The sequence below is a fragment of the Cygnus olor genome, chromosome 4 (genome assembly GCF_009769625.2).
Source record: "Cygnus olor isolate bCygOlo1 chromosome 4, bCygOlo1.pri.v2, whole genome shotgun sequence".
Taxonomy (NCBI): Eukaryota; Metazoa; Chordata; class Aves; order Anseriformes; family Anatidae; genus Cygnus; species Cygnus olor.
In genome coordinates this window covers 65,044,700-65,062,898 of record NC_049172.1, presented here as the reverse complement: position 1 = coordinate 65,062,898, position 18,199 = coordinate 65,044,700, and the positions used below count along the sequence as shown (strand labels likewise).

Below are 18,199 nucleotides of genomic sequence, written 5' to 3'. Positions count from 1 at the left end.
TTCTGCATTTGACTGTACATTTTATAGAGTTGAGATCACAAAACAGTATTCTGCATGCGGAAATATGTTAAGTCTAATTTCCATTTGTGATGTCTCTCATCAATTAGAAGGTTTCTCCTCAGATAAATCATTAGTATACACATATACATGAGGGAGAAAATAGTTTAGGAGAATTAAATTAAATGAATTAGCCCCACCAGAATTCATTACCTTTCCTAATACATTTATGTCCCACAGGCTACAGAGCTAGAATAAATGAGACATTTCAACCCAGTTGTCTCTGTGCTACCCTGCAATTTCACAGCTTGTTTTTGCAAGTCTTTATGCTTTTCCCCAGATTTCTTAGCTTTTTTTTTTTTTTTTCAGCTTTGGTGTCAGATACTGAATCTCTGTGTAACAGAGATTTAATGTAAGTTCTGAAAACTCTATTTTCAATATGTGAAATTAAAAAAAAAAAAAGCAGTGGCATATAATTCTGGCTAAACAGCTGTATGTGCTGGGGATTAAAAAAGTAACATAGGAAAGAGTTATGGTTAGTACGTATGGAAGAATTCATACAGCTGTTAATTTGAGAATCCAGACAAACTGAACGTATATAAGTGAATGTTACTACCATCTTCCATGTATGGAAAAACAAATAAGCAGATAACTTACTGAACTGTAAAGAGCCTCATGAACAACAAGGAGGTAGTAGGGGGTTATAATTGGCAATCGTCTTGAGGCAGGGAAATGGATGATGTATTGGTAAAACAATGTGTAAAGGTTTTTCCAATTAAAGTCGAAGGGCATTTGAACTCAGCTCCGTATTCTTGATGTATAAAGTCAAATTCATAATGTTTAACAAAACCACTAAAATGAGAAAATCTGGGGCAACTGTCAAACATAGTAAGTAACAGAAAGTTATTAGGAATAAATGTGACAGTGTTACTTCTATTAGAGTTCAAAATTAGTAAAGGAGTGAATACACTAGACATGATAATGTAATTTCTAGTCCCGGTAAAACACATATTAGAGCAGAGTAAGACATCAATAGACAGATATTAAACAATGATTATACTTAAATTGGAAGAATCAACAAGAAAGTATGATAATTATGATTATGATACTGTCATGTTGGAAGACGTTGACAGAAAATGCGGTGCAAGGCATCCTTAAAAAAGTCAGATGTTACAATGTGACCCACAGGAAAATTCTATTTAAAACTCTATTGGGGCCTATGTAATTAATGTATCTGTCAAATTATATATGTAAGCTATTTTGATCTGGAATAAGAGGCAGCCTTCTGCAGCCTTCAGAAGTTTCTAGAGGATTCCACCAATACAGAACAGGAAAATATCCTCAGATATGAGTAGAAACACATTTTCTATAATATTGTCACATAATCTTGAGAGTTTAGGTTAAAAGATTATTGGAAGTGGAAAATCTTGAGGCAAGAAAGATTACAATAGAAATGTAAGATGGATATATATATATTAATTTATTTTAAAGAGTTACTGCTGAAAACAAATATGCTAGAACTGGATGATTACAAAGGTGGACAGAATAAAGAGTGAAAACAACAGGTTTTTTGCTATGGAGAAAGAACAATGAGTAAGAAAGAAGCAGTAGAGGCAGGTGGAAAGAAAAAGTGGTATTTGGGCAGACAGATAACTTAGATATCTATCTTATATAACTGGAAGTGATAAAAGCTGTTACTTTGTGAAGGTGTGATGCAACGGTGCAATCAGGAAAGAAGCCAGAAGAGTTCCTAGGCTGTGGACTGATGTGACAATCTGTCACCTCCGATAAAGAGATTGAATCAGGCCTGTGAATTCTCTGGTAGTCTTTCACTATCTTGCTTAAGTTTCAGGGATCTACATTACAAGCTTAATATTCCACAGAAAAATTATAAAATCCCCAAAAATAGACATTTTTAGCTTGTTTTTATTCCCCAAAATTGTTTTAAATTTAATTTTAGCACAGAATTCTTGCAATCCAGTTGGTAGATACTTTATCCTGTGACACACAAACCAATTCGGGTAGTTATGAACTTCCCATGCTGAGTATTTTCATCATCTCCTCATTCTGAAACTAGCTTGTTGCCAAGTCATTTTTTCTTACGCTGAGATTGATTGGAATGCCACGTCACTTCCAAGAAGGAACTTCAGGGATCCAACAGTTGTAAGTCACCCAGTGCCCAAGGTTGTCTGAGTAGGCTCTGATACAAAGACCAAAGTGTGAGTTTGTGTTGGAGGGGATGGTGATTGCAGCTGATGATTCTGCTAAGATTCCCTGTGTGGTATTGTGTGGAGTGCCTCACAGAGGCACAGCTTTTGGGGTTGCTTAGCACTTCTCCTCCTTATCCTTGGACTCCGTACTGGAATAGACATATTAAAGTTGTTCCAAATAGGTGTCCTCAATGAATCTTCTAGACTCTCCCACCCCACCTCCAAGTGCATTCCTGATGTGAGTGGGTATTATGCAGAGACTGCAAAGCTGATCCCTCTCCAGTTTCAATAGCAGCCTTTTGTAGGTTATAACTAGCCCCCTTGGAAAAGACCAGACAGGCAAAGCTCATTCAGCGGATGGTGACATCTTACAGTTTCAATGTGGCTGATGGGGATGCAAAAAAACTTTTTGTGAAGAGCTTTTCAAGTGGCGTAACAACAACTCATTGATGTTCAGATGCTTGGTTAGGCACCTTGACCCTCGTGGTGGTGTAGGAAGATTGCTATGAAGGCAACAATAGTTTCCTTCTCTAGCCTGCTGCAGAATGGAAGGTATATATGTAGAGGAAGATGTTCTTTGCTACCTCGAAAAGCAGAAAAGAAGGAGAAAAAAGAGAATTGTGCATGATGTACTTACCAAATGTAGAATTTCAGAAGCATATGGCAAATTCACTTGACATGTCTGGTTACAACCTGTTAATGCTATGTTTTTCCAATTTAATTTAGAGTAGATAGCCTTGGCTCTGAATTTGGAGCAATGAAAGCTTGTGTTACCTGTATTGTGGAGAGCTGATGGTTCAGAGCAGTTTGCAGATTATTCAAGATCAGGCCCAGAACAAAGTATTTCTATTAAATATTGTTAATATTCTTCAGATGATCTTGGCTGGAGCAGGTTTGAGGTGCATTGGTTACCACTGGATTTATATGTACCCGGATGTACCAAAAAGAGTTCTTATTTTACTGGTATTGTTCTTTTGTGGTTTTGTGTGTTTTTTTTGTTTGTTTGGTTGGTTTGTTTTGTTTTGTCTCATCATGTCACTGGAAATGAGATCCATACTAAAAGTGTTTTCTTCCCTACACACTTTCCAAAATGACACATTTGGATTACCGTATTCCGTTACAGAGAAAGTTTTTAAGATGTTGCTGTAGATATTGCTGCAATTCAGTGAAGCTATATTTAGTCACACAGTAGGATAATTTGTCAGCTTTTTTATTTCTTGTCCTTTTACCTACAGTTATTTGATCTCTAACTTTAACCCAAAAGGTAAATTCAAGGTAAATATTTAAGAGAAACAGAACGAAATGCTGCTGAATGCTTTTTCAAATATCAGTTTGTATCAGATTATGTGACCCTTGTTTTAAATGTAAAAATGTTTTGAGGACTCTTTCTGGTGATGGTAGAATCCCTGTGGAATTAAACTAGTATGTATGAATCTGCTCAGTGTGTGTTTGCAGTGATGCAAAAATGTATTTGAACAGGAGCCAACAATGTGCCCTTGCAGCAAAGGTCACCTGCATCCTGGTCTGCCTTAGGAAGAGTGTTGCCAGCAGATCAAGGGTGGTGATGCTTCCCCCTATACTCAGAACTGGTGGGGCCATGTCTTGAGAGCTGGGACCAGTGCTGGGATCCCCAGTACAAGGGCCATGGACGTGCTGGAGCAAATCCAGTAAAGGATCATGAAAATGATGGATGGCTTGGAGCACGTGACGTACAGGGAAAGGCTGTGAAAGTTGGGACTGTTGAGATGGAGAAGTCTTAGAGGGACTATAAAATTGCATAAATAGCTGATAGGGGGAGAAAAGATGGAGCCAGACACTCTCAGTGGTGCCCTGAAAGCCTGCATGAATCTGTTTGCTTATTGGCTTCATTTCTTGGTTATGCTTGATATTGTTCCTGTTAACAGAACAGCTTTCTCATTTAAAAAAATAAGGAACGCCGGAAATTAAAGAAAGACAAATTGCGTTTAAGTTCATTTTGAAACTGAGAGTAAGGCATATGGGAAAATGCCATATTACTATTTTCATTCCATTGGTTGATCTGGAAGCAAGAAGTGTAGAGATCTGCATATTGTGAGGGAGAGGGGGACAGAAGGAGAGAAGGACAGAGAGTTCATGGCTTTCAGGGAAGACCTAACAGACAGATCTGTCTATCTTCTCTGATAAGAAGCAATAACAAGAAAAGACTTTTTAAAGACCTTGAAAATTAGGATGCATCTGTTTTACTGGGTCATGAAGAGTGATATGCATTTAAGATGCCATGTAAAATCCAGTGGTTTTAGAAGGACTGTTATTCTTTTTGTTTACATTGCCCATGCTAAAACTTTGTAAGTGAAATGACTGGATGATACGTGATGATATTCAGTTACTTTGAGTGGTTTAATATGTATTGTCACAGACAGCAGCAATCCATATAGATATTGGCATGCATTCAGAGAAAGATGAAAACCACTGAGCAAGCATACCCTTTTGTGTAAACCAGTACTCCTCCAAAATTTTGGAATCCATTTTTCATATATTAAAATGGTTTTAGGAAGTAACAATCAATAATGTGTTAGATTGGAAACTGCCTTTTAGTTGCATACTTAATGTACAGTATGACTAATTTTAAATTACTGTAGTTCTGGAGAAGTACTAACCTTGTTTATAATTGCCATTATACAATTTGCTTTCCTGTGTAATTGTTTGTGGGTTTCATTTCTCAGTTTCATTGCAATTTTCTTTACACATCAGTAGGGAAATAACTAATATATTTAAGTCACTGTGAGTGTTGGTTCATTTGCAAATTTGTCTATAAATTCATCCACTTGTGATAGTAAATAGGCTTAGCTTTGTCTTATATGGAATTGGGTACCCTAATGCAAGCACTGAAAATCAGTGTTATTGACCATAGGATTGGAACTGGATGTTATAAAATAAAATATGGGTGTCTAAAGAAGATAATTTCCAGTAGCCAGATTTACCATTTGGGGTTGATTTTTTTTTTTTCATAAAGAAATATTATCTGAATCATCTAGTAATAGGATAACAGTACCTGTGCAATAATATCCAGGTCTGATGGTGCCTGATTCAGAACTGTTACTTTTTCCACATATATAATTATAGTGCTGTCCCAGCTGGTGTTTAATCCACAGTGGATCTAGGAGATTGCTTTCATGAAAATGTAGATACCTTCCCTCCCTATTCTGCTCCAATAAACAAAAATAATGAAGCCTTCTAAATGCTGCCTGAAGTGGTATTACTGCTTATATTTTAACCCTTTACTCTTCTTTGGACTCAAAAGGTTATAGTAAATAAAGTTACATCAGGCTGGTGGGGTTCACTAGTGGGGTTCCACAGGGCTCCATTTTAGAGCCAGTCTCCTCAATGGTTTCATAAATGATTTGGATGTAGGATGTTAAGGTATACTGAGTAAGTTTGTGGATGACACTAAATTGGGAGGAGCAGCTGACTCCATCAAGGATAGAGAGCCCAGGAGGGCCAACCATATCTTCGAGTGCATCAGGCACGACATTGCTAGCCAGTCGAGGGAAGGGATTGTCCCACTCTACTCTGCACTGGTGCAGCCTCACCATGAGTACTGTGAGCAGTTTGGGGCACCACAGCATAAGAAGGACTTAAAACTGTTAGAGAGTGTCCAAAGGAGGGCAACAAAGATGGGGAAGAGTCTAGAGGGAAAGACGTATGAGGAGTGCCTAAGGTCCCTTGGTTTGTTCACTCCAGAGCAGAGCAGACTGAGGTGAGGCCTCATGGCGGCCTGCAGCTCCCTCATGAGGGGAGTGGAGGGGCAGGCGCTGAGCTCTGCTCTCTGGGGACAGCGACAGGAGCTGAGGGAACGGCATGGAGCTGGGACAGGGGAGGGTCAGGCTGGGTGTTAGGAAGAGGTTCATCACCCAGAGGGTGGTCGGGCACTGGGACGGCTCCCCATAGCACCAATCCTGCTGGAGTTCAAGAAGCGTTTGGACAATGCTGTCAGACATAGGGTCTGATTTTGGGGTGGCTCTATGTGTAGCCAGGAGTCAGACTTGATGATCTTGGGTCCCTTCCAGCTCAGGGTATTCTGTGATTCTATGACTGCAGAATGTAGACCTGTGAAGAAATAAATTGTATTAATTATGCCTTAATAGTAAATGTTACTCTGAATATTAATAGAGGTCTCCCCTCCATATTGCACTAAAATCTGAGGCGAGTTGCAACTTTACCTTAGTTTAGCATAAATGAAATGCATTGTGTGACTACAGATCCCAGCTGTGCATAGCAGAGATGCAAGCAGTCTAGGAATACTGCGGCAGTGCCTAACATCCAGCTGCTCAGTAACCTCATTTTACCATGAAGTACTACGTGGTTTATATATTTGTATTGCCACTCAAGGTTAAAACACAAATGTTTGAAATCTCTGCTTCTCTCTGACTTCCCTTAATAGTAGCAGATCATGTGTAGAGCTCATATTTTGGCTGACACTCCTATAGGGGTTGTAGGAAGATGCTGATATTATTACTGATATTATGTGTGATTGGATACATTATACCCTTTCTGGTATATTACAATAGAGAAGCAAGCCTTTCTCTTTTTTTTTTTTCTTTTTTTTTTTTTTTTTCCCCTCCCCTTCTATATTAATGTCTAATCCCACCTGGAAAAAACATTGCTTCATGTGCAGCCTGCTGAGCATCATCTTATAATGAGGTTTCATCACAGTGGGTATTACTATAATGGGCTATAAGACCTCCTCCCCAGCCCTTAGAGTCACTGGCCTACATTTTCTGAGATGTCTGGGACTCTAAATACCTCAGTTTTGGGGTGTCCAATCTGAAACCCCTTGAGTAGACTTGATTTTTTTTTTCAGAACGATTCATTTGGTTTATCCAGTAAGGACTTTCCCATTAAAGTGGCTAAGAAATTAAGAAATACAAAATCAATTTCATTTTATTTTCCCTCTACTTACTTCCTCCCCCATGTTTCTACTAATAATAATCCACCTTTTTAATACAGTTTTTTCTTTCTGTTGCTTCAAGGTAAGATCCTCCTATCCTCCTCATCTTATTAGCAGGAAGTATCTTAGGTCAAGTAGTGGATTCAGGTGTAGGAATTTGGGAATCAAATCACAAAGACAGTGTGTGTGCGTAAATTAGATAAATCAATCTATGCCTGGCTGGGGATCCCATCTGTAACACAGTGGTAGGGCTTCTTAGCTACAGAAGGATGTTGTGGGAATAAAATAATTGAGTGTATGTAAAGATCTAAGTCACTATGAGGATCCTTGAAGTATGGTCCTTCGAATACTAGAAGGTTTTCTAGCATTTCCTTTGCAGCGTAAATATGAACACCTCTCTCTCTGCTTCTTTTTCTGTCATCATGTTGGGCACAATAGAGGGGTTGTGGATAAGAGTAATCTGGGATGGTTGATGGGGGAAATAAGGACAGGGTTGCTGCTTGGTGTTATTTTATCCCCTAATACTTTGAGATCTTGTTGCCAGTAACACATCTGCACAGCAGATTCCTTTGCACACACAGGAACAAACATAGCCTTTTTCAAGCTCTAGTTCTCTAGCTGTTTACTGAAGAGAGAAATTTCAGGTATGCGGTCTTTGCTTTTCAGTATTCAGGATGAGTTCTTAAGAAGGTTTAAAACAAAGCTCCCTTGATGACTTTTAAAGGTGTGGTGATACTTGCTAATCAATATTTTGTATTGATGTTCCAGGTGGGTAAATTGAGAGAGAAAATCCAAGAGGTTAAGCAAGAAAGGGAGCAGGAGCAGCACAAACACACTGCCTATGTTTCTGAACTGAAAGCTAAGCTCCATGAGGAGAAAATGAAGGAGCTTCAGAGCGTCAGAGAGCTACTGATCCGGCAGCATGAGCAGGAAGTAGCGAGAATGGTGAAAATCAAAGATGGTGAAATTCAGCGTTTGCAGTCAACAGTCAATGTCCTGCGGGACGGGGCAGCTGACAAAGTGAAGACAGCACTGCTAAGTGAAGCAAAAGAGGAGGCTCGGAAGGCGTTTGACAGCGAACGAATGAAGTTGCAACAGGAGATCTTGGAGCTGAAATCTGGTAAAAAGCAGCTTGAAGAAGCTTTGAACAACATTATGCAGGCAGATAAAATGAAAGCTGCTGATCTGCGCATGGCTTATCAGTCCCATCAGGATGAGATTAATAGAATAAAGCGTGAATGTGAGAGAGATATCCGCAGGCTGGTAAGTTCATTAAGTTGTACATGCTTATAGCAGTTTATGGCAGTTTTTAATATATTGCTTTATCTGCCCACAAACAAATATCTAACCTGTTCTGCAGTGACATATTTTATCAGTGTTGGTTGGTACAATAGGCTGCTACTTCCACTACTTTTTCTTCTGTACAGCATAGATGAGCCTTGGTTCCATGGCTGTCCCAACCCAATTCAAAGTTTTATGTCCCATAAAGTCAAATGTGAGTAAACCAAAAATTTCCAGAGTGATTTTTTTCAGCAGATCAAAGAAATTGATTTTCCCTTTCCTACTTGCCTGAGCTGTATTTCTTTACAAAAGTCCCTTCGATGAAAACAGTGAGGCATTCATCATTTGTCAGTTCAACAACACCTTTGTGAGATGGCAAAACTAAATTTTCAGAGCAATTTTATAATTTTATGTGGGGAACCAATTGCGATGAACCAAGACAATATATTTTCTCCTTCTGAATCATTGTCCTGCTCATTCAATTTTAACTATTGTTGCTCTTTTTGGCTTTTTAAAATTTCTGGGTTTATATGATGCCTTTTAGGGGCAGAAAAAATAGGGTGCAGGACAGCAGGCTTTTGTCATGTTTCATAAGCTGTAGAACTTCAGCACAGATGGCCAGACTATGCTATTTGTATAAAATGCAAGAACAGACAAAATTTCCTGACAGCGAGTGCCCCAAATATTTCGAGTTCTGCAGCTTTGTAAAAGGTAAAGAATCTATAACGTGGGTCGTACACATCCGTATACGCAGAGTAGTTCAACATCAAAGGACATTTCTGTTGGTACCATGATACTTTCTAAGCGCATTCAAGATCTGATAGTTAATCTGGCTAAACTAACAGTACAATAGTTATGCAAATAAAATGTAAAATTATAAAAAATATATTAAATATTTCTCATATGTAAAGTCTGCATTTTAAATGGAAGAAAACATCCTTTTTCTGAAGCAAAAAATATTTTATTAGTTTGTGCTTATACAGATATGTCCTCTTATTTCTTTGGTTCCTTAGGAAAAAAGATGGTGAGGGCAAGCTACGAATGGGTGGTGATTTTCTTTCTGGGGCAATTAAAGCTTTTAATGCAGTTAATATTTGTGCTTTAAATAAATTGGATATTGATCAACTCTCAGGGGTATCATTTCCTTGATAAACACACTTGATAATGACCACTTCAAAAACTGACAACATGATATTGCTGTGAGCATAATTTCTTTCATGTTTTGTTCCATATTATACAGCTAGAGTTTTAAAATCATGACTACAAAGCACAGGTAATTTTAAAAAGTGTTAAGGAGGCAAGACGCTTACTACATTGTCGCTTGTGTTTTTCTAGAAAATAGTTTATATTAAATTTAGTCTTCTGAAACTCAAGAAATGGTGAAGTGAGGCACATATGCACCCCAGATTTTGTCATCATAAATTACGCCAGTAAACACACCTACGGTGTGTCTTTGAGTGGTACTGTAAAGGAACTGCACTTCTCTTTCAACAGTCGAACCTTTCAGCCTGCTGTGATATGAAAGTGGTGAAGGGGGGCATTCAGGGTTTCTCATCTGGCACAAAACAATTCTGTCAAATCATTCAGAACAGTAATTGGAGCCTTACTGGGCTAATCCATTTCTTCCTCCATTATCCAGTACAACTATGTCTATAAAAGATGACTATATTTGAAGCGTGTGTAGATAACTCCTGTTATCTACTCCCAGCTCTGGTGGAATTCTGCCATTGTTTTCATGGGCTTTCACTAGAAGTGTTCATATCCCTCTCCACCTTAAGGTGGGGAAAAATATCAGAAAAAATATCAGAAGTCTGGTGTTGCCTTGTAGTGGCTTAACCCCTTTCAGATTATGAATTTCAATTTTTTCATTAAATTGTGTGAGTTTTTATTGAAAAAAAAAAAAAAGAAGTGTTTCTTCCAGGAATTCATGATTTAGGCAGCTGTTTCTGTATAGGGCACTCTTTTAATCTGGGGCAAGGTAAAAAGCAAAACGAATAAACAAACAAAAAAAATCACTGCAGAGTTTTTAGGTGCTGCTATCTTCCACTGGGAGAATAAGTGGGATTTGAGTCAGATTATCTGGATATTTCCCTCCCTCCTGCCCTCTAATTTTAAATAGTGCAAAGGATGCTTGCCTTCAATTTTAAATCAACTGTATCTGCAGCAGATTTGGGGTACTCTATTATTTTAGATTGTACCCTTGTGAAATGAAATGGCAAGAATGTGGCAGGCAGTATTACCACAGATTGTAACTGAACTTCATTTAACATGCTTTTTGTTTGTGCTGTTTTATGACAGTATTAAGAAATCTGCATCTTTGGTATTAATGGCTGAAATGGGCTGGACATACCATAATTGAAAATCAGATGGAGTAAATCAGGATTCAGTGTATGATTGTCTTGTTAGACTTGGCAGATTTATTTTTATATTTTTAGATCACAGATTGGCTTTGCAGATTTATTCCATGTATAAATAATTATTAAATAAATATAAATAAATAAATAAATAAATAAAAATAAATAAATATTGCAGCTGGGGAAAAAATCAGTACTATTACCAATGGTTTTAATACCCATGACTAATTTGAGTAAAGTTTTGCTTTTTCTTGGCTTTCAGTCAAAAAAATAATGAAAAAAAAAAGCATTGAGAAAGGAAAAAATAAAAATCTATTATCTATGAATATATGCATGTAATTACATTGGGTGCATTAACAGCCGTGCTTGTATTGTACAAATGTTAGTATTTTAGAAATATCATTCATTGATTTTGAGATATGTCTTCACACTTCTGAACTGAGCCATGAAAAATACCCAATAAGCCTCAATGCAAACAAGATGAATGGGAAGATTCTAGTTCCTAATAAGGGAAATTAAAACAGCTACTTTACAAAGAATATGTTACTCTTTTTCTTGATATAGTATGAAATTGTATTGGAATTTGTCAGTTCCTGTAACTGACTTCATATAACAGTTATATAAATGTTTTCATTGATTCAAGGAATGCTTATGGACATGGATTTCTTTCTTTTTTTTTTTTTTTCCGTCTTCCCAAAAGAAAATACAAAAAACTTTGAAGTAAAAATAACTCGTAAACTAAATGGAGGTACAAGTGAATCAGAGAGGCTTTAAAAGTAAAGAGACAACTTGAAGAAGAAGAATGCAATAACAATTATTTCTTTTTCTTTTTTCAGACAATATTTTCCAAGTAGGTGAGTCTGAGTAGTATTCAGTGTAGAACAAAAACTGTTACGACACAGATTGAGGCATTTCTTAAATATAGAAATAACGTTAAAAACAGCAAATAGGAATAAAATCAATAATAGCAAACTGAAAAATAATCTGCAAGAAGGAAAAGTGCAGAAAAAGCCTGTTTTTCTGGATCAGATTTTTCAAAGAAAAAGAACATGCAGAATCATACTAGCACATTTTTATTCACTGAACATCAGTATAAGCAGTTCCAAAACATATATTCAGATGGAGGCAAGTGTGTACATACCTAAATACCTCTATATCAACAGACTTCTGTTTTAATAGCAACCTTGTAGACATTATGTCTAGTTTCCCTCTGAGGTCTGGGCTGGTATAAGTTAATTTAATAAAATACCTGATAAATGCTAAAAAGTACATTTTTTCATTTTTTCCTGAGCCTCCAGTAAGCTTGTCATGTAAATGACATGCAACAGGTTTCCTCTATTGGAAATTTCTTTAACATCAAAACCTTTCATCCACTTTACAGATAAATATCATTCTATTAATAATAAATAGTTAAATAGTAATAGATAAATAGTTAAAATCTTCGCACACATGGTCTTCCTGAATATTCCTAAGCAGTTCAGATTTAAATGAATTGAAAGACTTATGTCACTTTAATGTAAAATAGACACAATTTTCTTATCCACAAAATCAATGTACTGGCCACCAGCCCAATGTAACCTCATTTACTGTAACCCTTTGAGCCTGACCTGTCAGCCAATTGTTGCATGAATTATAAACTCCTTCCATCGTGGAACTCTACTGCAGTTTAGTGTTTCCCAAATATACGAAATGCCATACCTGAAAGAATATAATTCAACCTAATAGATTAAGTAGTTTTTTGGATTTAAATTCAAAGCAAGAATTGTTCCAGTTCAAAACAAAACCAAAGGCCAGATTTCAACTCTAGTCGTTAGTAAGTTGGTGTTTTCTAACCTTGCACAGCTCTTACTGTGTGTGTCTGCGTATAATGCATTAGTGTATTTCTTAGCATTAGAATTTCATAAGTGAACTGGAGTATCATAAAATCATAGAAAAAATAGATTGTGAGGGTTGTCTCAAGGTTATCCCAAAGTCCTGTTCGAATCAGGGCTACCTTAAAAGTTGGATCAGGTTACTCAGGGCCTCATCCAGACAAATCTGAAAATCTCTGAAGATGAAGATTCCACATCCTCTATGGCAGCCCCAATATTTAATTGCCTGTGGAGTGAAATTTCTTTCTTCTTTGACCTAGTTGGAATTCCTCTTTCTGTTACCACTGATTGCCATGCTTTTCATTTTGATATTTCATTTGCCATGCATCTTTGAGAAAGATCTGCCTGGTTCACCCCAATGTTCCCATTTAGATAGCTGCAGTGGTATCAGCACCAAAGGCTTTTCTTGTTTTTTTTTTTTTTTTTTTTTTTTAATCCTTTTCCTTTTTCCTCTGCTGAACTGCCAACTTCAGCTGGCTTCCATATTTTTCTGTTGCAGAGCTTAAACTATTTAAGGGTCAGGAGTTTCTGTTTTAGGTGAACTCCATGAGATTTCTCCAGCACGTCAAAGTCCCTCTGAATGGCAGACATCTTCTCTATTGTAGCAGCTCCCAAAATGTGGTGTTCCATTTCTTTATCTGGATAGTTGATGAAGAAGTTAACATGCATTATTCTCTTCAATTTTTAAGGAGTAAAATTTATATGTCCAAATAAAAATCTGTCTTGCAAGATTCAGCAATTCTTTTCAGTAAAACATGAAAAACAGTAGGAGCAAAAGTTTAACTCTCCATCAAAAAACAAAATTACATCCTTTGTAATGGCTGCAACTATTTCCTTGTAACATTTCTCTCACATTCCTGTTACTAGGATTTTGCCATTTTAAGGCACTGGTATTTCTATCTCTAGGTTACACTCTGGAGCATGAGTGATAAAGAGTCTTTTTCTCTCTCAAAATTCTGGTAGTTGGCTATTGGCAGGGGGACTTTTTGTTCCTCTGCTGCCCTGAGACTTGAAAAGAGTGATGGGGCATGGCTTTTTTCACTTCACTTGTGCAGTGGGTGTAAGCAAGAGTATTGTTTCTTCCAAATAGTTAATTTTTGAAACTGGAAGCTGAGTTTTGAATCTTCCAAGTGTGTCTTTGAATCTTTTAAGTGTGTGCAGTCATGCATGGTTGGGTAGAGATTGCTGTGACATGCTTCTTATCACCCACTTAAATGTGTATGTATTTTGCACGCAGCTGCTGATATCAAATTGTATGCTGCTTCTCTGGATTTTGCCATCTGTTTGAGAAGCCTGTTTCAGTTACGTTCCAAGGCTGAACTAATCTCCTGCAAAGACCCTTCTACCACCTTCAGCATTTTAGGACTGCAAATAATACTTTGCTTTCAGACCTCTGAAGATTTATGCTTGTCCTCTCAGGAACTAACACGGCAGCATTCCACCCGAGCCTTGTTTTTTTCCTGAATCACACAGATCTAATGAAAGTGCTTTATAATACAGACTCAGCATTTTCTGTGTATTCTTAGTATTTTCTTTGGACTCTATTATTGTAGGTAGGTCACAAATCAGACTTTTATGTCTGTTTAAAAAGTATGCAACTCTTTAGACAGTATTAAAAACCCACAGAAATGATGTATGGTGTGGCACGTGGAAAAAAGCTCATGAAGTTTGGATTACTGAGTTTTTCTAACTTTTCCACCATTTGCCTACTTTTGTTTCAGTTCTTTCAATGAACAGTTAAGAGGCTGCAGTCACCTACAGTACTGCAAGGTGCTTTTGAGAAATATACCGGAAACCTATCAAAAAGTTCTGGAATTGTCTGCCTTTATAGTGTATCTTGTATAATTTATCAGAACTTTTAATATATTCCTTAGATTTACTTACTTACTTAAAAAAAAAAAAAATGGTGGAAAATATTGACTATTGGTTTAGGAAAATTACAAGAATGAAATTGAAGAGTAAGTCCCAACTACTTGCGCATATAACCCTTACTTCTCCACTGGATGCCTGGCATCTTTTCTCCCTCTTTCCCTGAGGTTCCTAGATAAGCAGCAAGCATTTAAATAAATAGGTGACCATGTCTGCTGTAGAGGAGACTACGCACAGCCTAGAAATGTTTTGGTTCCTCTCTCCAGGTGCGCTTTCAGTGTAGAATATTGCTGTTAGATCTTACTGGCCTTTTATTAATGTAAAAGTTGTTAATTCTAATTAGTTCTAACTATTTATTTGAGTAGCCTCTCCTTTCTATTTTTCCACGTAACTAGCAGTCCTCCTGTCAAGATAACCCTATTTTCAATGTCAAGCATTTAGTATAAAGATCAATTCAACTTCTTCTGGAGAAAAGCACTGTAGAATTCTGTTCTGCAGTTGGCTAGGAGATAACTTTGGTATGGATGGGTCTTACATTTGGCCATGCAGCAGCTGGCTTTTTCCACTTTGAAAACTGAGTATGTGACCGCCTTGATAGATATCGCTTTTAATTCCCTGGGAATTTCTCTTTCAACTTGGTGAGAGGCTAAAGTTCCCCCAAAGGTCTCTGACTTTCTTTCATTGCAGCTATTGAAGTGTAGGATAATTGGCACAGAGATACTTTTTCCAGTGGCTGCTTGATTTTCTTTCATGTCTGATAAATATTATTACAACACTTATTTCTGCTCATTTCTCATAGCTTTTAGGAGGCTTAGATACCTGTTCTTAGGAAACCGTGCAATTTTGGCACAGGCTATAAACATTAGCTCTTCACGGATATAATGCAGGTAATTGCTGTGTTCAGCACCTAACATATGACAGTACAAAACCCATTAATTAAGAAATGATACTTCAGAAAGCGGTAATTTTAACCAACAACACCAGAGTTACTTCCAAGGTGATTTTGTAGTAATACCCTTCTGCAGCTGCTGGTTGATGACCTTATTTTCTTTTCAATGCTCTTTCTGAAGTTATTTCTACTACTTCCCTTCTCAAAGCATATAATTGAAAACGAGTTCTAACCTCTTGCTGCTCTGATCATCTTGCCTTCTGATCACAGAATCGCTTTTTATACTGAATTTTGCCATGCTTAACTGCATAAAGAAAAATGTGACTTTTCTAAAATGTTCTAAAATCCATACAGAGCAGAATGCAAAAGAATATGTGTGACCCTGTTGTACTGTATAGCTGCAGAAAAACAAAAAGAATAAAAAAAAGTTCAATTTTTTAAAACAGAACAAATTAACAGCCAAAACAAGCAGTTGGAAGGAGTTTCTGGGATTTGATTCAATGTAATACCTTGCGTGTGAGCCAATGCATGGATTGGGATTTCACCATGCTAAATATGTTGGAATAAAAGATGGTCTCTACCCTTTGTATCTTACCAAGAGGTCTCAAATGAATAGTAGTACAGGGAGGAATACACAAAAGCAGTGGGACAAGCTTTCAGTTGCTTGTCTCAGCTATATTGTGCCACAGATGCAGAAATGTCCTGTAGGCAGCTGCTGTGGCAAGTCCTGTACCATGTTCCCAGGACCACGGGGGGCTGAGGAATGCAGTGGAAAGGCTTGTGCTTGCTCAGAATCATGTCATGAATCATCAGGTGAGACCTGATCCATCCAGGTTTATCAGCTTCAGCTCAGTGATGACCTTAGCACACCTGAGTGTATTTGTGTACATATTTTTTTTATATATATATGTATATATATACAAACATATGAATACATACTACATTTATGGGAAAAGCAAACTTGTGGAAAGGTAGAAAAAGCTTTTAAGCAAAAGGCTTCTTAATCTGCTGAAGGGCTTCTCTACCTGAAGGCTTTTTTTTTTCCTTGCCACATAGCATGCTGTAATAAAAAATATTGCTTTTATTTAGACCATGTGGATTCCCAGACAGTCTTGGCTATGACAATGTTACTTTCACAACATGTGTTTGGTCAAAAGAGCAACCTACAGGGAAACCAGATTAATTCACTTTGTATTTCATTTTCCTAATGGAAAATACTCTGCTTGCTGCTAAAATAAAAACCGTAATACATAGTCTGATAATATAAGGCTGTTTTGCTTTATCCTGCTACCTTTTTTGTTTGTTTGTTTGTTTTGTATAACAAACCTGGCAAGGCTTCTTCAGGAAAAGAATAGTTCTGCAGTGGTGTTGAACTGGCTTGGTGACTATGTGAATGCTTTTACAACTGTTAAAATAAGGCTACACAATGCTTAAGCCTCTTTGAAGAGTTGTTGTTTTGTCTCTGACTATCAGTGTATGTTCAGTCTAGGAAAAGGAGAGATATCACTTGGGTTTAGTCTTGTGTCTTCTCTTGCTTTGCCTGCCTGCCCCTTGACCTGGCACCTCACCCACTTGGAGCTGAGGGATGTTGCATCCCCAAAAATTCATCTCGCCCTGCCTCCCCCCCCTTTTCTTTTTTCTTCTTTTTTCCTAATTTGTAGTCTCTGCTAAGAAAGCAGATGGGGAAGATGAACAAATTTGCTCTGTAGTATGCAAGTGAGAAGAAAGATGGTAAATCTTTGGGTCAGGCATTGGGGTAAATTTAAGGAAAGTGAGGTAGTGACTGGGCTGATATATTTACATTGAAATCATGTGTGTAACTGTCCCCTTCAGGAAAGGAGAGTTGTGTTGTGAACCAGGCATCTAAAACAGAATTCAAGGCAGAGGTGTTATTACTGCTCCTCTATTCATCTCTGTCGGTTTGTTTTAAGTTACATGAGTAAAATTGCTTAGTAAATCCTGCTAGTTTGTGCTTGTAATGAAATTAGTACTCTTGCAGTATTCCGTATGTGTGTGTATATATGCATGTTGACTCGTGCAAGGATTCTCTACTGTGTAACTCAAGGTATAAGTCCAAATTAAAAAAAAATAGTGTGTAGTAATGGCTATTGTGTTACTATTTTCAATTATTATCAATGTCTCAATGATTTTTCTTTTTGACTGAAACTTTTTTTTCCAAAAATTTTCACCACATAGAATTTATGGTAGAAGAAAAAGCAGTATGAAGAGTAGAGGGTAATTCTGCCTTCTTCCCTGCCTTCCCCTAACCCCACCCTAAACCATGCTCTTTCATGGCCTTTCTTTGTAATGTGTGTGAGCTTGTGTGCCTTCATCCATGGAAGTGTCTGTGAAGGGTGACCTGGGCACCATTTCACTGATGACATGTTTCAGAAGGTTTGTTCTGCTGTGGTTCAGCATCTATCAGTCTATACCAAAATTGTTGCTTTCTTTTTATTTCCAACTTAAACATCTATATTGTTCCATTTAACATTTAAGTTGTGAGAATATGAAGAGTACAAAATGTGTGACTAATTGGGTAATTAAAATCAAGGCTGCCTACATAACGTTAGCTCTTCCTTGTTAAGTGTGTGCCTCACATGGCCAAATTTCTATCTCAGTTACATAGATGCAGTTCCACTTATTTCAGTATGAACACCTGTGTTGTTGAGAGCCAAACTTTGTCCACAGTATTTAGTTACATGACATTTTTTCCTCTGAAGAGATCCCAAACAGATCAGTGTGCATGACAGATAGCATTCAGTGAATGAGGCAGCTGCTTAATTTTTGTCATTGCTGTTCTC

At 37.3% G+C, this 18,199-nt stretch overlaps 1 protein-coding gene across 6 annotated transcripts in view; it reads left to right on the top strand.

Annotated features, from left to right (window-relative positions):
- JAKMIP1 (janus kinase and microtubule interacting protein 1) overlaps positions 1-18,199 on the top strand; it is a 155,178-nt gene that overhangs the window by 75,053 nt on the left and 61,926 nt on the right. For all 6 annotated transcript variants that reach the window (XM_040556156.1, XM_040556155.1, XM_040556157.1 and 3 more), the window contains exon 4: positions 7,903-8,397. In XM_040556156.1, coding sequence (XP_040412090.1) covers positions 7,903-8,397 — 495 coding nt within the window. The remainder of the gene's footprint in view (positions 1-7,902; positions 8,398-18,199) is intronic.